Source organism: Esox lucius, chromosome 9 (assembly GCF_011004845.1).
Source record: "Esox lucius isolate fEsoLuc1 chromosome 9, fEsoLuc1.pri, whole genome shotgun sequence".
Classification (NCBI taxonomy): Eukaryota; Metazoa; Chordata; class Actinopteri; order Esociformes; family Esocidae; genus Esox; species Esox lucius.
This window is the reverse complement of record NC_047577.1, coordinates 12,455,791-12,480,138: the sequence shown is the minus strand read 5'-3', so window position 1 is coordinate 12,480,138 and position 24,348 is coordinate 12,455,791. Positions and strand designations below refer to the sequence as shown.

The following is a 24,348-nucleotide window of genomic DNA, read 5'->3' as shown; positions in this document are numbered from 1 at the left end:
CGTGAACAGGGAGTACAGGAGGGGACTGAGTGCGCGGTCCGCGCGGGGCGTCGGAGCTGAGAGTCGGTGTGGAGGAGGAGGTGCTGCCCATCCGAACCGCCGGGGGGGGGGTCTGTCCGACTGGGGGTCAACGATTCACCCGCATGGGAGCGGAGCTGAGGCCCCGATCCCTGAGCTTCACCACGAGCTTGTGGGGCACAGTGGTGTTGAATGCTGAACTGCAGTAAATGAACCACATTCTCACATGGCCCAGGTGAGAGACGGCAGAGCAGAGAGTAAGGGCAATGGCGCCATCTGTAGACCTGTTTGGTCTGTAAGCAAACCGCAGTGTATTGGAATTAAAGTCGAGCGTAGGGACGTGCTGATGTGTACTTTGACTAACCGCCCGGAGCACCTCATGGCCGAGGATGTTAGTGCCACAGGGTGGTGGGCGTTCGGGCAGAGGACCTTCTGGTTTTTGAAACATGGAACACGATGGATTTCTTGAAACATCTGAGGACCACAGACTGAAGCACCGACAGACTGAAAATATCAGTGAGGACATCAGCTGGTTGGTCAGCACATACCTGGAGAACGCTTCCGCGGGAAATCGTCCGGACCAGCAACCTTGCAGGGGTTCACCTAGATAATTGCGACGGGCCATCCTCTTGGACCAGCTGTACCTCCTTGGCTGGTGGATCCCCCTCAAAACCCACATAGAACGGGTTCAGATCCTCTGGCAGAGAAGCAGACATGGCCCCCACAATGTTGATTTCCCCTTTGTAGTTTAATAGTTCTTAGTCCATTCCACATGCTATGATGTATATTTGTGTGTGTCTACCTGTCTGTGTCTGTGTGTGTGAGTGTTGGCATGTCCCCAGTAGGTACGTTAAACATGACTAATTGACCATGTGAGACGTCCCCACTAGGAAAACCTTGATTTTCCGGCTTTGGGGTTAGGTTTAGGGTGAAACTTCCAATTGGGGTTAGGTTTAGTAATTAGAGCTATTTTAAGTTTAGGCATTACGGGTTAGGGCTTGGTTAAATTTAGGTATAAAGGTTACGTTATTAAGGTTTATTATATTACGATTAATTAAGGATAAAGGATTATGATTAGGTTAAGGGTTAATATTAGGGTTAAGGTTAGGTCTAGAGAACATGAAACGTTGTTTTTACGTCCCCTCTAGGTTTGTAGTACAGGACTGTGTGTGTGATTTTGCATGTGTGTGTGTATGGCAGGGTGTGTCTGTGAGCGTGATTGTGTATCTTTAATTGTTCTCCAGGGTCATTCTGTGTGACAGAGAGGCTGTGAGGTTCCTCTTTGTATGTAATCCTACGGTCCCATGGTTCACAGCCCGACATAGAGTTCTGCTGCCATCTGCTGTATAACTGCAGATTAACACATATTCCAGTGCATTTAACAAGGCGATAAAGTACACTGAAAGTGTGTGTGTGTGTGTGTGTGTGTGTGTGTGTGTGTGTGTGTGTGTGTGTGTTTTTGTGTGTGTGTGTTTGTGTGTTTGTGTGTGTGTGTTTCTTTAGGAGGAACCCTTTCTGACTCTTGGTTGAGCCTTTTTGTAATCCAGGGCAAATAAAATTGGCTGTACAGTAGTTGTGACCTATTCTTGTTATTGTAACTTATTCTTGTCCAAAACAAATCCAGCTTCTCTGTGAGACTATGTTAAAAAGTGTAAGTGCAGCTTTACTTATATATTTTCTCATGAGTGTAATAGTTCGCTCAAAATCTAGGGCTAATAACAATAACAGTCTACTAACCATCCCATTGACTCTGGTCAAAACCATGCAGCATAATCGAACATAAACAAAATAAGGAAAACCTGTGTTTGAAGCAAAATAAATTGATCATATTCATGGGACTGAACAGGCCAAACTTGAAGATTAGAGTATCCAACTGACTACATTTTAACGCATTCTAGGTAAAATGCGCTCTTTGCGCTTTTCATTGAGTGACATCAAATCTTTGGCTGTCATTTCCTTCAGCGCAGCGCCACCACGAGGCGAAGGAGGAGAAGGGCTCGAGGTACCAGGGTTGGGTAGGATCTGTCATTTACATTGCACCGTGCATCAAGATTTAGTGGATGCAAATCGGATGCTGAATTCTCGTACCTGACAAAGGGTGAGTTAGATGCATGTTTTATTAGTCCGCTGTTTCCGACCGCACCCAAGTGTCTTTGTCCACGACATGCCATAAAGAGTAAGATCCGCAAAATGTACATTCGAGGCTATTTTTGTCCGAGTGTAGCAGCTATGTCGTCCATACAACGGCACAGCCCAGACAGCACATACAAATTGGCGACCTACACAACACGTGATCGGTTGTTATTATAATCCTTTCAAATTAGCCTGTATTTCAGATAAGGTGTTAAGCGTAGGCCTAAATGGCAGGCTATTTACAACGGATGTATCGATAGTAATGACTGCGATATAAGCGTTCGATGAAACGAAATACAGCAGCATGATTTTGCCATAATTCAGATTAATTTTGTGTTAAGCGTTGAATGTTTCACCCCAAATAGCCAATGTAACATTTGAAAATGCATCGCATACATGGTACATAAGATTTTCGCATTTCGTAGGCCTAAACAAATAAATATGTGAATAATCTGAAGGTAGCCCATTGGATGCCGTTTATTGTAATTATCGTTCTCAAAAAAGATTTGTGGTGTTGAGGCTGGAATTGGCCGTCTTCAATAGCTTAGCGAGTAATGATGCGCTGTCATGTACGATAGCTTCTGTAATTGAGAGGAGAGGGAGTGAGCCCACATTGTAATCTAGGGCAATTGCGAGATCGAGGCCGCATACAGAGGGTTAACCAATCCAGTTCCACTATGTGGACCCGGGTCTGGCGTCCGGCATTCGGATATGAACATCTTTCCTCATTGGTTCCTAGATATGACACGCTGTGTGATTAGATTAAATCTCGTTCACTGGTTCAACGGTGGGGCATCGTGAGTCAGCTTGCCCTACCCTATCCACCCCCTCAATCTGCGCCTATAGAGGGCTGTGTCACTGGAAACTGAACGCTAGGCCTGCTAGGCCATGTATGTATTCACTGTATGTATTCACCGTGTTTCGTGTACTGTGTGGGTCTATATATAGGAATTATGACAGGAGCCACCAGATGGTAGACCCTTCTTCTGTCTTGCTGTCTCGCTCAATCTCTTTTGATCCTCTTTCCCTGTCCTGTGTCATACTGCAATCCTCGTGCCTTTCAGGTTCTCTGTCTTGTCTAGCCCTGTGATCTTCTGTGCGATCGGCGTTTGGATTCCGCACAGCGGCCTGATATAAGCTAGAGTAACACACTGAGCTTCACCTCAACCAAATGGCCGGTCTTCCTTTAAATTAAACCAAATGTTAAACAAATTAAACCTTGTTAACAAGTGCGCACCCACGGTGAAATGTGAACTTACAGGCCCCTTCAAAAAGAGTGAAAAAAGGAGAGAAAGTAAACAAATGAAAAGAATGGAGGCCTCAGTGAAGTGTTAAGCCACTGCCTTACAGTACAGCTGCGTAAAAAGCGGCCAGACATTTCGGTCCGAGTCGTAGCATAGCGTTAGTTCCCGGGTATCCTGCAGAGGGCGTTACAAATTTGCCTGGCACTGCCCCAGGTGGATGGGCAGATGTCGCCAATGTTGTTGGCCGGAGAATGCGCTCTCCTCCAGGTTATAGGTGCCGGTGAATACTTCCAGGTTGTACGAGCAATGTGATAAAAGGGCTGCATTGGAAAAAAGATTGACAAAAGTAACACACAAGTAATGCATACACAGTGATTTGAGTGGGAAGTATTGCATTCACGACGATAACACAGAAAAAATGCACCAGGATACGAATAATATTGACTTGCCGATTTCAGAGGTGTGTGACACTGGGTCAGTGTGACATTAGTTTTGGACCCGGCGACACTCCGTTTTTTAAATGTTCTAACAGTCAGTAGCAGTTATCTCATTTCATCCTGGAATTGCTACAATGTAGTGTTTTCTATTGTTCTGTTGTCTGCAAATAAAGCAACAGAGCAGAGTCATGGCAGCAAGTCACGGTGCTGGGCTTTCTGTTAACACTCTATTTCTTTTTCCAATCGGTTGTTATTAGTGTTTTTTATAGCCCACGAATAGGAACCAATCCTCCCAATAAATGACTCAGTATTAATGAAATGAATAATATCCGGGTTCTAATGTATCGTCACTGTCTCCTTCCCCAGGGCGTCACAACAGGCAAGCAGGTGTAGGCGTGGCAGAGATGAGCGTCTCGTCCTGGTTCCTGGTGAGTGGCGGGGGCACGAGGCACCGCCTCCCCTGGGAAATGATCTTCGTTGGTCGGGACGACTGTGAGCTAATGTTACAGGTAAACGGGTCCACGGCGGACTTTAAATCGCTTTGGACAAAGGTGTCCATCCGCTAAATGATATTGTTTATACTAATATACACCATTAGATTGAAATCGTATTCTGTAACTTCAGCCATTCTAGACCGGGAGTAGAACCCTGATACTTGAGACCGTCAGAACACCACCTTAGCTGTTACGACAAGAGATCTATATCTGTTTACAAAGTTGCAAGGTGATTTATGAAGGTGTCCCAGTATGAATGTAGTTGTGGCAGCAAACATTTTGCCACCAGCGCTTTCGTTACTGAGGTGGTTCGGTGATGAATGAACCTGTAAAAAGGCATGAAGATTTGAAGTAGCTCAGTCTTGTCAGGAGACCAGGCTTTGAATGTAGCGGGTCACATGGTGGTAGGTGGCTCTGTTGGACAGGTTATAGTATGAGATCAGTCGGGGATTATAAAAGATTAGTGGGATGATGTTGATTGACTGGATTACATCGTCTTTAGTCCCGCAGTGTGGACAAACAGCATGCAGTTATCAATTATGAGCCATCGACGGATGAGCACAAAGTAAAAGACCTGGGAAGCCTGAATGGGGTCAGTGAGATCTTTTTTGAATATATTTATGAATTGAATGCATGTGCTTCATAAACAGTTATTAACTGATAATGAAGACACTGTTATTTTCCTTCCAGACATTCGTGAATGACGTCAGAATACAGGAGCAGATGTACATTACTTTGAAAACCGACGACAAGTTGAGGTTTGGATATGATATCCTTTCATATTCGTTTAAAGCTTTTGCTTTAATGAGCTTGTTACAAGGGATTTTTGCCTCATGCCTGTGGTTTGCGTTCAGGACGCGGTGAATAAAAAGACCAATACAAGCATAGTAGGCTAAGAGTATCTCCCTTATACAGCCAATGTCTGAAATACCACCTAACCTTTAAGAGGTAGTGTTGCGTAATAGATGACCATAATTGTTCTCTCACTGTAGGTCACTGTTGAGTGGGGCTGATTACTAACATGTCAAATGTCTGTACTATCTCCTTTAAGGAGCTCTGCCTTTACTTCAGGGGAAGGAAACACTGGTCCTGTAGAGCGAACAAGGAAGACCAGGATGAACATAGAGCCAGATATCCCACCATATAAATATGTAGAGGAGAGAAAGGCAAGAGGCCGGGCAGTGAGAGCCTGTGGAGTCGGATTCAACTGGGCCGACATTCTGCAGCTTTTCTCACTGATAAAAGATCTTGTGTTAATACAGTTTTTCAATTCCCCAAATGTTGCAGACAGAGTGACTTACCTTTTTGTAGACTTTACCCATTACCAATGCATCAAAATCAGTTGTTGGGGCTCAGAATGGCACAAGAGTAAATGTATTCTCTCACACAAAATGCGGGACCAGGGTTTGAATCCTGCCTACTGATTAGCCTACGGGTCCTTTGGAGAGCAGTCCAGGTTTGTGGGGTTAATAATTGAATATGATTGCCTTGGCTTATCATGCTCTTGCGACTGCTTATGGCAGCTTTGAGGTAATTGTGGAGGAGTGCAGAACAAATTCAGTTATTGTGCTCCATGAACTCCATGAACAGGGTTGCCTGGCCCTACTGTAACCTACAACCCCTTCTCCTTTCCTTAACTTCCCATACATACCAACCTATTCACCGTGGTACGGGGAGAGCTCCATGTTCCAGAGGAAGCGCTAAAGGTTGGTTGAATAATACGCTGCTAAACACTCTGTCCTCACAGCATCATCTCCATGCCTTCTCAACCGTATCGGAGGTTAGAGGTATCTCACCCATGACCTTTTCAAATGCATTTTAAGAAGCCGGAACTGAAGAGAGGGCATTCCAGGAAATAAGAATTGAGTTCAGAGAGCTCTTGGAAAATATGCTTACAAAGTAGTACACAAGAAAAGCTCTTAGAAAGGACCTTTTCTTCATTTTTAGCTGAGATTAAGTTCAGGAAAAACAGGTTGACAGCTGGATATAGCTTTAGTTCACTTTTACCTACAAACCCGATTCCGAAAAAGTTGGGACACTGTACAATTGTGAATAAAAACAGAATGCAATGATGTTTTCAAATTTCTATATTTTATTCAGAATACAGCATAGATGACATATCAAATGTTTAAACTGAGAAAATTTATCACTTTTACAGGAAAAATAACTTGATTTTAAATTTCATGGCATCAACACCTCTCAAAAAAGTTGGGACAAGGCCATGTTTACCACTGTGTGGCATCCCCTCTTCTTTTTATAACAGACTGCAAACGTCTGGGGACTGAGGAGACAAGTTGCTCAAGTTTATGAATAGGAATGTTGTCCCATTGTTGTCTAATACAGGCTTCTAGTTGCTCAACTGTCTTAGGTCTTCTTTGTCGCACCTTCCTCTTTATGATGCGCCAAATGTTTTCTATGGGTGAAAGATCTGGACTGCAGGCTGGCCATTTCAGTAGCCGGATCCTTCTTCTATGCAGCCATGACATTGTAACTGATGCAGTATGTGGTCTGGCATTGTCATGTTGGAATATGCAAGGTCTTCCCTGAAAGAGACGATGTCTGGATGGGAGCATATGTTGTTCTAGAACTTGAATATAACTGTCAGCATTGATGGTGCCTTTCCAGATGTGTAGTCTGTCCATGCCACACGCACTCATGCAACCCCATACCATCAGAGATGCAGGCTTCTGAACTGAGCGCTGATAACAACTTGGGTTGTCCTTGTCCTCTTTAGTTCGGATGACATGGCGTCCCAGTTTTCAAAAATGAACTTCAAATTTTGATTTGTCTGACCACAGAAAACTTTTCCACTTTGCCACAGTCCATTTTAAATGATCCTTGGCCCAGAGAAAACGCCTGCGCTTCTGGATCCTGTTTAGATACAGCTTCTTTTTTGACCTAAAGAGTTTTAGCCGGCAACGGCGAATGGCACGGTGGATTGTGTTCACCGACAATGTTTTCTGGAAGTATTCCTTAGCCCATGTTGTGATTTCCATTACAGTATCATTCCTGTATGTGATGCAGTGCCGTCTGAGGGCCCGAAGATTACGGGCATCCAGTATGGTTTTCCGGCCTTGACCCTTACGCACAGAGATTGTTCCAGATTCTCTGAATCTTTGGATGATATTATGCACTTTAGATGATGATAACTTCAAACTCTTTGCAATTTTTCTCTGAGAAACTCCTTTCTGATATTGCTCCACTATTTTTCGCCGCAACATTGGGGGAATTGGTGATCCTCTGCCCATCTTGACTTCTGAGAGACACTGCCACTCTGAAAGGCTCTTTTTATACCCAATCATGTTGCCAATTGACATAATAAGTTGCAAATTGGTCCTCCAGGTGTTCCTTATCTGTACATTAAACTTTTCCGGCCTCTTATTGCTACCTGTCCCAACTTTTTTGGAATGCGTAGCTCTCATGAAATCCAAAATGAGCCTATATTATGCATGACATTACAAAATGTCTCACTTTCAACATTCGATATGTTATCTATATTCAATTGTGAATTAAATATAAGTTTATGAGATTTGTAAATTATTCCGTTCCTTTTTTACTAAAAATGTGTACAGTGTCCCAACTTTTTTGGAATCGGGTTTGTACCTTACTTCCAGTGGAATTAGTTCACTTTTGCCTACCTTACTGCAAGTGAAATTCTCTTATTTGAAGTTGTTGAGTCATTTTTCCAGTTGTTCAGTTTTTCTGAATCCTCGGTTAGGCCTAATACATACGCATAATATTTTCTTTTTGAAAATCCATTCATATCAAAAAGAAATATTTTTCAGTGATTCAAAGATATGTTGCAATATTTATTTGATGTTGGTATACACATAGTAGAGAAGTCCTTAAAGTAAGACACCAGGATATTACGCAGATGTAGAAACGACTCATAGTCTGGTTATTTAGAAGGGGGGTTGTGGTGGAATGTTTGTATTTTTATTTATTCCTTATATAGCCTGCCTAGCATCATCTAATAAACATTCTGATAACAGGGGACTTTCTTTTTTAGGTTATTGACCCTTGAATCGTCAAACCTTGAATCAATTTTTAGAGTTTTTGCTTTGCAAGGAGCATACAGTCCATTACCCGGTTTGCATAGTTTTCAGTGTGCCTTTAAAACTGTGTCTAAATCGTGTTTTGCATTGCTCTAACGCTTGTCTCAACAATTCATTCTTGGTTCAGCTTTTCAAATCTGTTACGAGCAGGTAATAGAGAACCAGACATTAATGTCTATTGACATTGTACTGTAATGGCAATGTGAGTAAACATACCACGATTACCCCCCCCCCCCGTCTAACTGTGTTATCCAAACTCCCGTTCATGAATCTACTCCGTCCTGTCCTCCAGCATGAGAAGTTCACCAGTCAACTCCAACTACAGACGGTGAAGCCTCCAGAAGCCGTGCCGGAACCCAGACCTGCCGCGGAGGTGAAGGCTGCAGCTGAGGGTGGTTCCGAGGGTACGGGTTTCAAACCTCCCGAGTCCAGCAAGGGGCCCGGGGATGACAAGTTGACAGGTGAATGGATCGGCAGTGCCATGGGAGCTTGGGAGGGGACAGGGACGACAGGGTTAGGTAACAGGTGACAGTAGTGGATATTAAAGTTGACAAGATTTGGGCGGCAATGTCGCAAACGTCCACTGTCTGGTGTGACAACCGGTTTCCTGTGCTATTAGGTTTCCTAGGCTGTAGGCTGTGTGTCCAAAGAGGCCTTCTGTACTTTTGGGGGCTCTGGGTGTCTTTTGACTATTTATTTTGAGGATTGAATAACAATGTATTTTAGGGTGCTGATGTAGACCAGCTTAGAGGTATAACAAAGCTGTCAATACAGGTTAGGTCAGATTTTCCCTCCTTGTTGAAAACCTCCAACAGCGCATATTTGTCACCTGATTTAACAAACTGAGGACTTAGTTGTGCTTGTTGTGGTGGTTACTTGAGGACTGTAAGTTAGGAAACACTGGACTAGGTTCTGGCGTTTGGAGAGCTCTGAGGGAACAGAGTATCCAAACCAAATGTCCTTCTCAATGAACATGTTGTGCTTTGTTTCCCAGGGGACATTGCTGTTTTGAAAAGGGGCACACCCCTGTACGGTCAGCCTGCGTGGTGGGGGGATGGGGATGCAGACGATGAGAACTCTGGGAAGCAGGATGGGAGGACCGGTAATAAGAAGCAAGACAGACCTGAGTTAGGTAGGAGCTATCAGTATTAATAAAAAAAAACTAGCAGGTAACAATGGACTACTACTAGCAGCCAGACACTGTAGGCTAATACTAGCAGGTAATGTTGGTTACATGTTGGTAGTAAAACAGTTTAATGTCCAAGTCTCCAGACCCAGATGTAACCTACACATTTGATGATGGAGACAATGAAATTGCTGTTCAGTCTTTAAATATGCGTTTCTGTCTTGGTTCGTTTCGAAAACAAAAGATGGTAAAGACCCAAAGAAGCCAACAGCGGAGGCCGTGGAGAATGGGCTATATGCTTCAAGCCAGGAACCCAGTTACTTCGAGATCCCCTCCCACACCAAGGAAGCCCCCTCCCAAGACCCAGAAGGTGCCACGGCCACTAACTCCGCCACCGCTCCCGAAGCGGCCTCCCTTGGCCACGCCTCCTTCACAATTGAGTTTGACCCGCAGGCGTCCAGTAAGGTGACTGTTAAGGATCGGGTGGCGAAGGTGGCGCCCGAGGTAAGGCCACGCCCCCCTAAGAAAGCTGCAGGAGAGGAGCTTAGTGCCCTGCAGACGGCCATGGTAGCGGCCGAGGTTAAAGTAGCGGACTGGCTGGCCCAGAATGAGATCCCGTTGGCTCGTACAGAATCAGTTGACAGGGTGGCTGAAGACGACGGTGAGAGTGTGAAGAGTGACGTGCCGGTTCAGCTGAGGAGTCTGAAAGGTAAAAGATCTTTCCACCAGTATGTCTTTTCGCCACCTACTGTAGTTATCACACGTGGTGTTCGCTTTCCACAGATTTAGCCCAGCATGCTCAGTGGATAGTGTCCGTAGAGCAAGCATCGTAATGTATGACTAGGCAATAGCCTATCTGTGCCTGCACACTAAAATGTCACCCCTTTCTCGTTTCAGGCAGTAAACACGAAGACGGCACCCAGAGTGACTCAGAGAACGCTGCCGCCTTCGGGGAGCAAAGACGGACCGCACTCGAGGACCACTCTCAGGGTTTATGGGGCGGTCGACTAAAAGGACCCGGGGTCAAGATCCGAGAGGGCCGGGCCAACGTTCCAGAAGGTCTCTTTGCCGAGGAGGATAGTCCCGCTCGACGACACAAGTCCTTGGCTTCCAAGATGGCGCCCATCGGCGCAGAGATCGGTGAGAGGGAGCGGACCGTAGGTTCAGCGCCGTACCACCGCAGCCAGCACCAACAGATTGGACTTGGGGAGGGGTTCCATCGTCGCCATGGAGACGACCATAGTGACCGGGGTACCTATACGATAGAGATAGACAACGGAGATAACGAGGAGGAAGAGGCGAGGCGAATGATTGACAAGGTGGGCATGAGACTGTCTGGAGGTTCATGTTGGGTGTGTACAATCAGTTTCCTATGAAATAGACATTATTTGGATTTTTAGACTTGCTTAGCCAGAAACTTCTTCATGTGTTTTGAAAGTAAAAAACATACTAAATGTAGGAGCGTTGCCCTATAAATCCCAACGCCATTCTTTGAGCTGAAAATGTTTTTTTTATGTATCGTGTCTGTCTGTTTGTGTGTGTATTTGTGTGTGCACATGCTTGGATGTGTATATGTTTGTGTGTGTGGCGGTTCAGGTGTTTGGTGTGGAAGACCACCAGGCCATTTCCAGGATGGGAAGCTGTCCTGACGTCCACAGAGACAGGCTGACCGCTCAACGACCCCGCTCCGGCGACAGAGGCAAGGCTGGACGCATCGAACCAGAGGTAACTGACCGCACACAACCACAGCAGCGAGAAAATAGTTTTCCAACTTTATTCATAGCCCCAAATACTAGCACGCAAGAAACATACCTTATGTAACTGAATGTACAGTTTTCAGTTTGATTCTCTAGGCATTTTGGTCTTTATCCGTGTGGACGTTAGTGTCTCCTCGGCGTGTTGTTGACTAGCAGCGATTGTGTTCGTCTCCGCTGTCCCTCAGCCTCTCCCGGAGGAGGTGGTAGTGGGCGGTCCTCGGTGGGTTTCTCAGTGGGCCACCCTGGCCGCCAGCCACATCCGGACAGACCCAGAGGGCTCTGGAGCTGAGTCCCACGTCCACTACCACGCCGAGGACAGAGGTGCTACTGGCTTCTCGTCTGTTGTTTCATTTAACTGCTGGAGTTCTTCCTTATTGCTGTTTTTAAATGTATCAGTTTCATAGTACTCAAGTTTTGTATTTTCATTGTATCCCAATATAAGAGATTGAATAACACAATAAATAGTGTTTTTCATGACTTATGACCTCTCCTTAGCTGAGATCAGTGAGTCTAGTCACTCTGCTTCCATGGCCTCCTCAAGCTACACAGAGCTTAAGAGGAGAACCCTTCCGCAGCTTCCGTTCACCGAGGAAGCTTCCCCAGGGGGCCGGAGAGGCCCCAGCCCATCTCTACGCTCCTCCGACGTGGGGGAGAAACAGGACACGGAGCTCCAGGAGAAAGAGAACCAGGAGATGGGTAGAGGAAAGAGGACCAAGTCAGGCGCAAGTGGTAGTGGTGCGGCTAGCCGGGCAGGTAGTGAAGGTGGAAGTGCCAGAGGAAGTCCGAGACGGGGCTCTCCGGCAAAGAGCCAGGACGCAGGAAGCCGAAAAGAAACTGCTTCATCCAAACTACCTCCTAGGCCAGTGAGCAGCGGGGAGAGGAGGCTGGAGGAGGAAAGGAGGCGAAAGAAAGAGATGGAGGATAAGGCAAAGGAAAGGGAGATTGCCGGGAAGCCGTTTCTGAGACAGGAGAGTTTTACCGTAGAGAGACCAAGCGCCAATGTCCCCCAAGAACTTATCCCACGGATTGACTCCAAAACTGGGGTGCGGATACTGACCAAGGAGATTGGCGCAGAGAGTGCCAACCTGCAGAAGGACACTGAGGCCGTGGCGGCATTTCTGGAGACAACCGTGTCAGATTTGGGAGATCCGATTAGCCAGTCCATCGAGGGGTCGGTGTCGCCCGAATCGGATGTCGACACCACCAGCACCATTAGTCAGGCTGCAGGCGGAGGAGGAACGCGGAAGGTGGTCCACCAGAAGAGGCGTACCCTAGCCACCCAACATAAAGAGAGGGAAAAGACAGTGCTGTGTGCCTCCACCAAGGGACCATCAGGAACCAAAGATACCCAGGACAGGAGGCCTAAATCCAGGCCATCCGCAGGGCAGGCGACTCGCCAGGGTGGCCGTCCCTGGGCGTCCCTGGATCTCACAGATGACGACGTGAACTCCAACTCGCTCTTCTCCGATTCTCAAACCTCCATACAGGAAGTCCGCTCTCACAGTTCTCACATCCGGTCCCAGGCCGGAAGTGCCAGAGTGGAGGCTAGCACCAAAGCTAGCCGGGCTAAAATCACCCAGGCATCCAGCCCCACAACTACCCCCAGTAAACCCACCACCACCCAGCCCAGGGTGCGGCCCACTCGGGCCTCAATACTCAGACGTGCACGACTGGGGGACTCCTCCGACACGGAAACGGCCGACCTAGACAGGATGTCTATAGCGTCTGAGGCTAGCACGGCTAGCTCCAGGTCGGCAGCTCCCGGACCGGGTTTGCGGAGGGGGCTTTCGCGGATCGAGGCTCTGGCCCAGCCCCGGAGGCCCCGCGTGGGCTCGCCGTCCGCCCAGAGCGACTCAGAGGCCACAGGGGGCCGCAGCAGGGGGATAGGTGCCCGTAGCGTTGCCACCGACTACGCCGTCCGTCACGGACTCAGAGGGGTCAGCAACACAGGAGGAGTAGTGACTAGAGCCAGGGCTAACAGTGCCTCCAAACTCACTGACAAGTCCAAGGGATACATCGCCCCAACAGGTATTATATCCAGCATCTACGTAAAAATAGTAATATTGCTGCACTGTGAATGTTCCTGTATTTTCTGGGACTGATATTCAACTTAAGTTTGAGTCTGTTCTGGGATTCCGTTTCCAGAGGAGTATCTATTGAAATGATCTCCTGTAAGGCTTCAGAGCGACTTACATCCCATGCTCCTCTCTGTTTCCCGGGGGAGGTCGGTGGCGCCGGATGCCCATGGATTACGCCTCCACCTCTGAGGACGAGTTCGGCTCAAACCGTCACCCTTCCAAACACAGCGGACCCCCCGGGAAATTTGCATCGCCCCTGGTGACCCAGCTGGGCGGCTCTGCCCCGGCCACGCCCAGTCAGGGTGGTATAGCAGCCCTGAGAGAGCAGTCCAGGGAACAGGAGGAGTACATGAGAGACTGGACCGCTCACAGCGAAGAGATAGCCAGGTATGGAGGTGGTTCAAAGATGCACTGCTCGGCTTCATGGACATTTATAAATATATTCACTGTTTAATGCCGTAAAATGATTCAATTTCTTGCATTCAGTATAAAAGCTTAATTCCCTTGACAGGATCAGTCAGGATCTTGCCAAAGACCTGGCCATGTTGGCCCGGGAGATCCACGATGTGGCCGGAGAGATAGACTCAGTCAGCCCAGCTGCCAGTGCCGCCACCGACCCAGGAGCCACGGTACTACACATCCCAGAATGCAATGTTCCACCCACACCTTCCGTTGGTTATCCCAAATGTCTGAGCTAATCATCAATCTAAATCATAAGATCTAAAGGCCTGTTGAACAGACATGACTTATTACAGTTAAATCCATTTGTCCTGGTGAATACTGTAAATTCACAACAGTACAGTCATAGTTATGCCCTGGTTTGTCTTGTGTTCCATTTTAGCTGGAGGAGTGTGTGTTTGCCGATGGCATAGATCTCAGGAGTGGACCATCCACAGAGAGCATTCTGGGAAATAACAGCTGCCCTGTGGAACTGCGCCCACGCAATTCTAACGGGCAGGGTACCCGTGCAATCCGCCGGCAGACCTGGAATAGAGAGGATGTAAGTTGATTTGTGTTTGTGACGACAATGACCAAAAAGTTGAGCTACAGTCAGCAGACAGGCTAGTTGGAGCAGGAGGACTTGATGTCAGGGGGAATTGACCCTCTTCAATCAGACTTCTGTATTATTGATGGATGTCAGTTTGTAATAGAGGGTGTACCAATGACCGCCACTAGAGGGACATCCGTTCTTGTCAGGGCGAATCAAATCCAAGACGAACAGTTAACTTCAACCTGACCTGAAACATGACTGAAGTGGAAGAGTATATGTTTTGTTCATGTATTGTTTGTTGTCCTTTTTTTAGGATGTCCATTAGCTGTTTCTCATGCAGCAGCTACTCTACCTGGGGTCCATATAGAGTAGGGATGAGCCGAGTAATTGGACGAAGCAATCATAATTACACATACGAGGAATTTGCCGGATAGAAAATATCACATGGCTATGCAGTGTCAATATCTGGATGGAGAAAGTTACCGAAAACCAGACATTCACATTGTGGAACGATGAACGCTCATTGGCTGATTGGGCCGTCAGTAAAGAGGAGGACGGGGTGTTTGATGAACCCACTGTAATGACCGGACTTTAATAAGCAATGCAGTCTCTCTTCTTTTTCCCAGAGAAGTGCTCACACACACATGTAACAGCGCCTGCGTGCACTTTCTGTGCTAAACTCTCCATGTTTTCCTCCAGACTCAAGGTGTGTGTTAGTCAGGATACTTTTATAGCCAGCCGTTAAGAGAGTGGTCGTTAGCCGTTGATGTAGATTCATTAGTAATAAAACACACTGGTGATCTGTGAACATTTGCAATATTTCTTCCTATCAAACGTGGGGTTGCGGCCACACTCCCTCCCTCCCCTCAACTCCCTAGACAAGCTCACACACGTGTGGAATTTTTTCACTCTTCTCGGGGTCAACATTCTTCCCAGTCCAAACATAACATCAGAAAAGAATCTGGTTTTGTCAAGTTGATGTTGTTTAATGGGCTGAAGAGGCATCAGTGTAGTCATGTGACCAAAGCCAGGGCTTGAGATTTATTATCACAGTATAATCCCAGACATGTTTTCTGAACACCAGATTATTAGAAGATACAGTGCATCCGTAAAATATTTAGATCCCTTCACTTCCTCCACATTCCTCCAGAGACTTCCTTGGAATTCACGTCTTGGTTTTTGCTCTGACATGTACTGTGATGTGTAGGAGCTTAAATAAATAGTAGTGTGCCTTTCTAAATCATTTGAGCTGTCGAGATCACTCTTAAACTATAAACAATGCGAGTGAAACGAACATCCAGAATCAAACTGATACACTCTCTGATCAATCGTGCAATAATCCGTGGTTGATTATACACTTTACTGGCTTTCAAAACACATTTAAAGTGCACTTCCAGGTTTCCCGATCAAAAGTTAATGTGATTAAGATTATCAGGTGGGATCAAAGCGATACGATCACGACAAGATCAGCAAACCTAAAGTAAAACAAAGATTTGGTTTGGTCAGCTCCACTTCTTTTCCACTTGCTCAACAGCCACAAACGTTACATCCAGATTCAGCTGAAGGTTCTGTACTAAGGGAGGGATTTTTCTTGTGCATTTTTATGTTCCAGATTCTAGCTTATTACCAGCCATCATCTGAAAATAAGTGAAATTCTTTTTCATGGTTGCAGGATATTAATAACTCATATTCTATTTTTAAAGCACATCTACCACTTTGCTTGTAACAATGGAAACGAAATAAGATACTGCCTCCACAGTAGCCCTTAATGTGCCTTCCTGTCCCAGTTCTGATGCTAGTGTTTACTGAAGAACCTATTACAGAAGGCCTGTTCTGTGTCACTGTTTTTTCTCAGGCGGTGATGGACAGCTTGCTGTTAGCGTCAGTGACCCAGCTCTCTACACGCATACGCCAGTCTGTCGACAAAACAGCAGGCAAAATCAGGTACAAAAGACGTCAACTCAGAGTCGGAGGAGGGAAAATAACCAATTCCCTAAATAAGATCTGTAAAAACACCGAAGGAATGGGAATAATTTGCATATTATGAATGGCACTTCATAAAGATTATATGACAACTGGCTATACCCGTACTCCCTTTTTAGACATCAGAAAACACTTTCATTTTCTGCCTCAATCACAATTAGTTTTTTCTCCAGGATATTATTCAAAGACAAGGATCGGAAATGGGACGAGATTGAGAATAAACTCCAAGCTGAGCACGACTCTCTGCTCCTGAAGACTTCCAGCACGGTAATGTGCCAAGCCCCAACTGTCTTCACCTTTTACCAGCGCTTTACATACTTAGAAACAAGGCTTCCAGAAGGGCTCTTCAAATGTCCCTATAGAAAATATTATTTTTGGTTCCATGTGGAATCATATTTGGTTCCAAGTAAAAATCCTCAGTAAAAAGGATGCATGTTTCGCATTCTCCATAAGACTTGAGTTTTTATTTACATAATATTGAACTAACGTTGCTTTAAATGGTTTGCTGATTGGCGTGGGGTAGCCTAGTGCTTGTAACAATAACTGGTTGTTAGCTAGGTCTAAAATGCCCATGATTCCTTGCGTCCTCGTTTCTTTCCGCAACACCATTTTTACCCAATAGGCTTTGAGAAAGAGAGTGGAAGAGAGGTCATGAGGAAATGCAGTTGTGGTTCCTACCTTGTGTTCTACATTCGCCACCATCCTGACAAAAGGCACTGGGGGAGAGGGGCGAAGACAGCTCCAGAAAGGGAAACGATGTGGTGTAAACAGGGCCAGAGCGGGCAGGCAGTTGCAGCTTGAGTTTTTCTTTTCTTTATTGATTGCTTTCATTTGTCAGTGATTGTCATAATTGAACCCAATGCATTATATCATTGTTATATCATTATATTCCCGATACCTCATTCTTTAGAAATGTGTGGCATGTCTACGATGGAGAGGTCGCCCTTAAATCACAAACAGGCACAGCTTTTAGTCATGGCAAAAAGACATTTGGAATAATGACATGTAGATAATTTAAGAAACAATGGAATCACAGCTACTACGCAATGAGATGGTCACCTTACCTTGCCAAAGCTGTGCCATTTCATTTATTTCTCAATTCTGTAATTATAACTTATTTCGTCCACTGACTAAATGTATTTCAATACCCTCTCGATGATACCTCTCTATTTCCTCCTCCATCTCACTACCTATGCATGGATAAACTGATCCTATATCAGCCCTCCTATATTGAGACGTGTCACAGCTGTGAAGCCACTTTCCATGAAGGGAGGACAAATTGACTTTGATTATTCAAAGGTCCTGACTTAAAGCCTGTCATTGCAGGTGGTGAAGATTAAGTACCAAAAGTTGTGCGTTGTTCATGGCCAAGGTTGTAAATCTAAACTGAACACAAAAGCTGGCCTCAGGCTACCTCACACACCATTTAAGGGGAGAGTCACTGCAGAAGTTGATTGCCGAGTTTTTATTGCTTCAGCTTCTCAGTAAAACGGATCCACTGGGAAATTGCTGCTTGGATTAATATTGTTTCCGTGTCATTTCACCAAATTGCAATAAGATGACATTAAAACAATGCAGAAAAGCGATGGGATTTGCAGATTTCTTTGTAACCTTTTTTTTTTTAATGCTTTATTGGACAAAGAAAGTGGCCAAAGAGAGTGTTCTCTGACAGTGCAGTGGGTTGGACTGCAGCCAATCTGCAGCAGTACATGTGGACATCATACAGTGGCTTAGACCGCTTGAAATCACGCAGGCCACTGCTTTATCCACCGTTTAAACTTTCTGACATTTTCGAATGATGTGAAAACAATGTTTCTTTTGGGGGGGCAATGGTAAGATGACAAATGTTAATAAGTTGTTTTTGCATAAAGAGGTCACCACTTTAGGATATTATTCGGTCATTCTCAACCTGTAACCCTTCTTCAATTCCCCAACCGATTTTCTTGTTTTTGTTTCTCTCTTTGTTGTGTTGTTGTCGTTTGCCAGGAGATAACCACCATCCTCCAGGACCTGAAGAGAGTGGAAAGACAGTTACTGGGTAAGTCGTGAGCTAATCAGATAGCATTTGATTTGGTATACTCTGTTTCCTGAGATAATCAGTTAATATCTGATTAGGTATGAGTCCTGAGATAATCAGACCGTGTTTTATTTCGACAGGATATTGTATGAAAATGAAATACATGGCATGCCCTCACCACTGCCTCTGGAACAGAGCTCCGGTTATAGGGTTAAAATGTCATTGTAATCATTGAGGTATATAATGGCTGAGTTTTGTTCTGTTACAACTTGTATGGGACAAATGTGAGTTGTGTTGTCCTGTTTGTATGCATGTGTGAATTAGAAAAGGAGAGTCAGTTCACAGCTAGGGCTTGAGCTGTTAGGGTCAGCGGTCCTGGAATAATGATGGTTCATCTGTCCGCTCTGGGCTCCATCGCCAACATTTTGGTTACTGGTCCAACACTCTTACCTACATTGTGAGCCTCTTATAATCAATCGGTCGCAATATCAATCAACACATTTTTTATAGAAATAAATTCTGTTCTGACTGTCTGCCTGCCGGACAGATTGATTGACAGGCCATCTGTTCCGAATGACTGACAAATTGACAGACCTTTTTTTTTTTTGCTCAAAAGTGATTGACGTGATGGTGGATCCGGACGGAACCTTGGACGCCCTGACGAGCCTTGGACTGACCAGTCCTCTGACCGACCTGCAGAGGGTCAGCCCTGGGGCCGCCGGGCCCTCGGCTGTGGGTCCCCTCCCCGGAGGTAGCGGTGGAGAGGGCCCTTCTAGCTGCTCGGTTTCGGCCCCTGGCGGTGGCCCCTCTTCGGCGGCCAATAGCAGCTCTACCCAGGTGGCTGAGAGAGACATGGGTCCATGCAGGAAAAAGAACCTGGATTTTCCCACTACTGGTGAGAAACAGGAGAACACCATGTCTCATAAATGAAGACACTGGGTCAAGAAGGTGCAGCTTATTAGATGTACAAGAGTTAGAAGGGACCCCGAGCAAAAGGGTTGTGGAATAAATATAGACTCTAACTACTAGGTAGAAATATAACGTGGAAGAAAGAGGTTTATGAACTACATTTAAATATCCAGACCAACTTCCGTTCGGAGTGGACACCCCACACAAGAAGCATACAGTAAACTAACACTGACACTCACACATACAGTGTCTTATCAGTTTGTCTATGTGAAATAATTTGGAGGCAATTATGATGTTGTTCTACAGCTGTGAATAAAAGGGTTGTGACACAATCACACTGTCAACACAACACTGTACAATACCACGAACTACCTATGTTTCGAATGAATCTGTTTGCATTTTACAGTGCTGCTGGTTGCGTTACACTCTGCTACATTTACAAGCCATGAAGTCACTGTGTTGACGGATACGCTTGCATTTGTTGGACTGCTGCCCGATCCATTGTCTGCTGCACCAAACTGCTATGAAGAAAACAAAATGTCTGCCGTTTTGATTTCAGAAGAGAATGCAAGTCAGTGTCTTTGTGAAAATATTCTACGAAAATACATAATGCATAGCATAGCTCGTCAGCTATTGTGAATACGAACATATATTACGTATGTTAGCCAACCTGTAGCACATGCAATTCCTGCGCTTGTTCTAATATTCAGATTTTGTCTTTTGAACGCTAAAGAGACCAATATTATTCCTTGTTTCTTTAAATGATGTACAGTGTTATGTATCCATTTAAATGTCGCTAGTTCTCCCTTCCATGCCATTCCTCGTGGAGTGATGTGTCTTAAGACTGACTAATCAAAGATAGCTGTAATGCTGTATTGTTGCTAACAATCTATTGTAAGCTAGGTGGTAATGTAGCGCCCTGAAAGTAGTTCCCATATTATTTTGTCACAAAGTGCCCAGTATCAAAATCATGAGAGTGTTGGTAAAACTACAGTGTAAAGGGGGGTATTTTTATCGCATGGGTGCCTCATGTTTGGCATGATGTTATACTGAAATGTATAAGGAGTTTTCAAGAAGGTAAAACCGTACTGGCACCCAGGCTAGGAAGCTAACGTTAGTTAATTTGCACATGTTAAAACTGAAAGAGATTCACCACAGAGCTGTGATGTTATAAGGAGAATGAACATCTGAACACCAAGCCAGGTCTTGGCGTCATCCTTGTGGATTTAATTTGTTTTATTGGAACTGGTTTTTATCGAGGACTGGTTTGGATTAACCGCTTTGATTCTGTCAGAAGAATTCTTGTGGAGTGCAGAGATCTGAGGAAAAGCCAGCATGGACGGAAGTCAGGGTCACGTTCAGTCGGGAGGAAATGTTTTGAAATGGGGTCCAGCATTCTATTTCATTTTCATTATTCGCAGCAAAACATTTCACTACAATGTACCTTACTAAACATGATGAAGAAATCAGAAATCAGGAAGTGAACTGGACCTGGATGAAGATCTACAAACTAATACCAATGTTTACACCTGAATGTAACCTGATCCGAGCTGTTGATGTTTCTCAGCCTAAATTACTTTATTAATAATAAAGAAAATAGCATTTTGTGGCCTGTTAGTTATGTCTTTATTATATTTGTCCTTTCAGACCTTTTACATGTTTTTGGTTGTATATTTTGTATTAATTGTTTTTTTCTAATTGTCATGATTTCTTTGTTATCTTTGTAAGATAATATTTAAATGTAAAAAGGATTCTGTTTACATCTACTTTTGTCTCATTTTCAATAAAATGCATGTTTGTCATTGACAGTTGTTTTAATATGAATTTCATAACCAGATATCTGTGTTGTACAAGGAAAGCCAGCCTCATGACTATCTTTTTGTAGATGGTTGTTTTCCTGAGAATTGCATAACCAGATGTCTGTTTTATATATCCTTTTAAATACATGTTGGGACAGTAATTGTTAATGTCATTACATCTTTTAGTCAATTAGTCAGCTGCTAATCGAAATACCCTCTGGCTACATTATGATAACCCTTCCTGCTACCTCTCGCAGTGCAGCGCCAAACTCCCCTCGACCCCATTCCCAGTGTCTGACCTCCCTCAGTCATTATTAAACAGAACCAAAGCACACACGGAATTTGGGTGGCCTGTGAGATAGAGATGAAATATTCTAGCAGATCTTCCCGTTTAAGTTCAGTAAAATGTCCCGTCTGTGATTGTACTTCTATTGCCCGGAAAGGTGCTTGGTTAATTAATAACTGTGCTCTGCTTCCTTAATCCTCCTGCTCTGTAAAAACCTGCCCCTGTGTCAATACTGGTCTGCTGCTGTAGAAGTCCCCGTTCTACTCATTAAATCTTATGTCTCTACCATTAAGGTCTAGGGTTTGACATGAAAATTAAAAATTTAGAGTGCGCTGGTCCTTTTGTCTATGTAGAATGTACGCTGCACTGTAGGCAACATGTTAGGATTTATTCCCAAATAAAACTTGACTAGTTTATGATTCGTGACAAGTTGGTTTCGTGACAAGGCTCATATAAAGTAATTTTTTGTAAAATATTGAAATTACTGAAGCTTAATGCAGTGTTCTGTCTGTTACCGATACTTGCATCTCAGTGCAAAATACACCTTTAAAGTCATGTTTTGTTCTATTTTACATTTGGTTGGACTGTTTCGCTCTACATACACTGCTCAAAAATATGTATGGAACACATAATCGTCACAGTATAACACCAAGTCATTTATGCTTCAGGGATACCAATCTATCCAGTTAGCATAAGCAATTGTGAATCAGTGTCACCTGTTTTGGTGCAAATGAAATTGGTTTTGCAGGTGGTAGCCACAGACAATTGCTCTCTCCTTATACTTCCTGACTGATTCTTCTCTAGTTTTGTATTTTTGCTAGCGTCCTTGTCACTAATGGTAGCATGAGGCGGTACCTGCAGCCCATTCAGGTTGCACAGGTAGTCCAGCTCATCCAGGATGGCACATCCATACGTGCCATCGCAAGAAGGTTTGCTGTGTCTCCCAGTACAGTCTCAAGAGCGTTGAGGAGATACCAGGAGACAGGCCATTACAAGAGGAGAGCTGGACAGGGCCATAGAAGGGCATCAACCCAGCAGCAGGACCGGTATCTGCTCCTTTGTGCAAGGAGGAAAAAAATTACCCCCAGAGGGCTACTGGTGTGCAAAACAAGTATTTGATACACTGCTGATTTTGCAGGTTTTCCCACTTACAAAGAAATGTAGAAGTCTGTAATTGTTATCATAGGTACTCTTCAACTGTGAGTGACGGATTCTAAAACAAAAAACATTGTATGATTTTTAAGTAATTAATTAGCATTTTTTTGACAAGTATTTGATACATCAGAAAAACAGAACTTAATATTTGGTACAGAAACCTCTGTTTGCAATTACAGAGATCATATGTTTCCTGTAGTTCTTGACCAGGTTTGCACACACTGCAGCAGGGACCTTCTCCAGATCCTTCAGATTTCGGGGCTGTCGCTGGGCAATACGGACTTTCAGCTCCCTCCAAATATTTTCTATTGGGTTCAGGTCTGGAGACTGGCTAGGCCAATCCAGGACCTTGAGATGCTTCTTACGGAGCCACTCCTTAGTTGTCCTGGCTGTGTGTTTCGGGTCGCATCTTCAATGCTCTTACTGAGGGAAGGAGGTTGTTGGCCAAGATCTCGCAATACATGGCCCCATCCATCCTCCCCTCAATACAGAGCAGTCATTCTGTCCCCTTTGCAGAAAAGCAACCCCAAAGAATTATGTTTCCACCTCCATGCTTCATGGTTGGGATGGTGTTCTTGGGGTTGTACTCATCCTTCTTCTTCCTCCAAACATGGCGAGTGGAGTTTAAACCAAAAAGCTCTATTTTTGTCTCATCAGACCACATGACCTTCTCCCATTCCTCCTCTGGATCATCCAGATGGTCATTGGCAAACTTCAGACGGGCCTGGTCATGCGCTAGCTTGAGCTGGGGGACCTTGCGTGCGCTGCAGGATTTTAATCCATGATGGCGTAATGTGTTACTAATGGTTTTCTTTGAGACTGTGGTACCAGCTCTCTTCAGGTCATTGACCAGGTCCTGCCGTGTAGTTCTGGGCTGATCCCTCACCTTCCTCATGATCATTGATGCCCCACGAGGTGAGGTCTTGCATGGAGCCCCAGACCGAGGGAGATTGACCGTCATATTGAACTTCTTCCATTTTTCTAATAATTGCGCCAACAGTTGTTGCCTTCTCACCAAGCTGCTTGCCTATTGTCCTGTAGCCCATCCCAGCCTTGTGCAGGTCTACAATTTTATCCCTGATGTCCTTACACAGCTCTCTGGTCTTGGACACTGTGGAGCGGTTGGAGTCTGTTTGATTGAGTGTGTGGACAGGTGTCTTTTATACAGGTAACGAGTTCAAACAGGTGCAGTTAATATAGGTAATGAGTGGAGAACAGGAGGGCTTCTTAAAGAAAAACTAACAGGTATGTGAGAGACAGAATTCTTACTGGTTGGTAGGTGATCAAATACTTATGTCATGCAATGAAATGCAAATAAATTATTTAAAAATCTTACAATGTGATTTTCTGGATTTTTGTTTTAGATTCTGTCTCCCACAGTTGAAGTGTACCTATGATAGAAATGACAGACCTCTACATGCTTTGTAAGTAGGAAAACCTGCAAAATCGGCAGTGTATCAAATTCTTGTTCTCCCCACTGTATCTGACCAAACTGTCAGAAACAGACTCCATAAGGGTGGCATGAGTGCCCAACGTCCTCTAGTGGGACCAGTGCTCACAGCCCAGCACCATGCAGTTCAATAGGCATTTGCCAGAGAACGCCAGAATTGCCAACATGTAGCGCCACAGACTGTCCAGGAGCGCCCTGATCCAGGTCTGGGAGGAGATCCCCCAGGACACCATCCGCCATCTGATCAGGAGAATGCCCAGACGTTGTCAGGAGTGCATATAGGCACAGGGGGGCCATACATACTACTGAGTCAAATTATGAGTCGCCATGATGAAATTCACACAAGTTGGAACAGCCTGTGATTTGTTTAATTTGATTCTGGGCATGAGTTTGAATCCAGTTGGTGGTTTTTGCAT

The 24,348-nt window shown here is 44.9% G+C and overlaps 1 protein-coding gene across 1 annotated transcript; it reads left to right on the top strand.

Annotated features, from left to right (window-relative positions):
- Positions 1-2,012: 2,012 nt before the first annotated feature.
- cep170ab (centrosomal protein 170Ab) lies at positions 2,013-19,839 on the top strand. Its single transcript, XM_010872885.3, has 19 exons — positions 2,013-2,116; positions 4,199-4,341; positions 4,829-4,918; positions 5,017-5,095; positions 5,974-6,032; positions 8,674-8,842; positions 9,376-9,513; positions 9,752-10,216; positions 10,405-10,826; positions 11,104-11,232; positions 11,450-11,585; positions 11,760-13,292; positions 13,489-13,729; positions 13,854-13,971; positions 14,184-14,342; positions 16,189-16,277; positions 16,490-16,583; positions 18,303-18,354; positions 18,950-19,839. Exons 2-19 carry the CDS (start codon positions 4,237-4,239, stop codon positions 19,261-19,263), a joined length of 4,392 nt encoding a protein of 1,463 aa, XP_010871187.2. The 5' UTR covers positions 2,013-2,116; positions 4,199-4,236; the 3' UTR covers positions 19,264-19,839.
- The last annotated feature ends 4,509 nt before the right edge of the window (positions 19,840-24,348 follow it).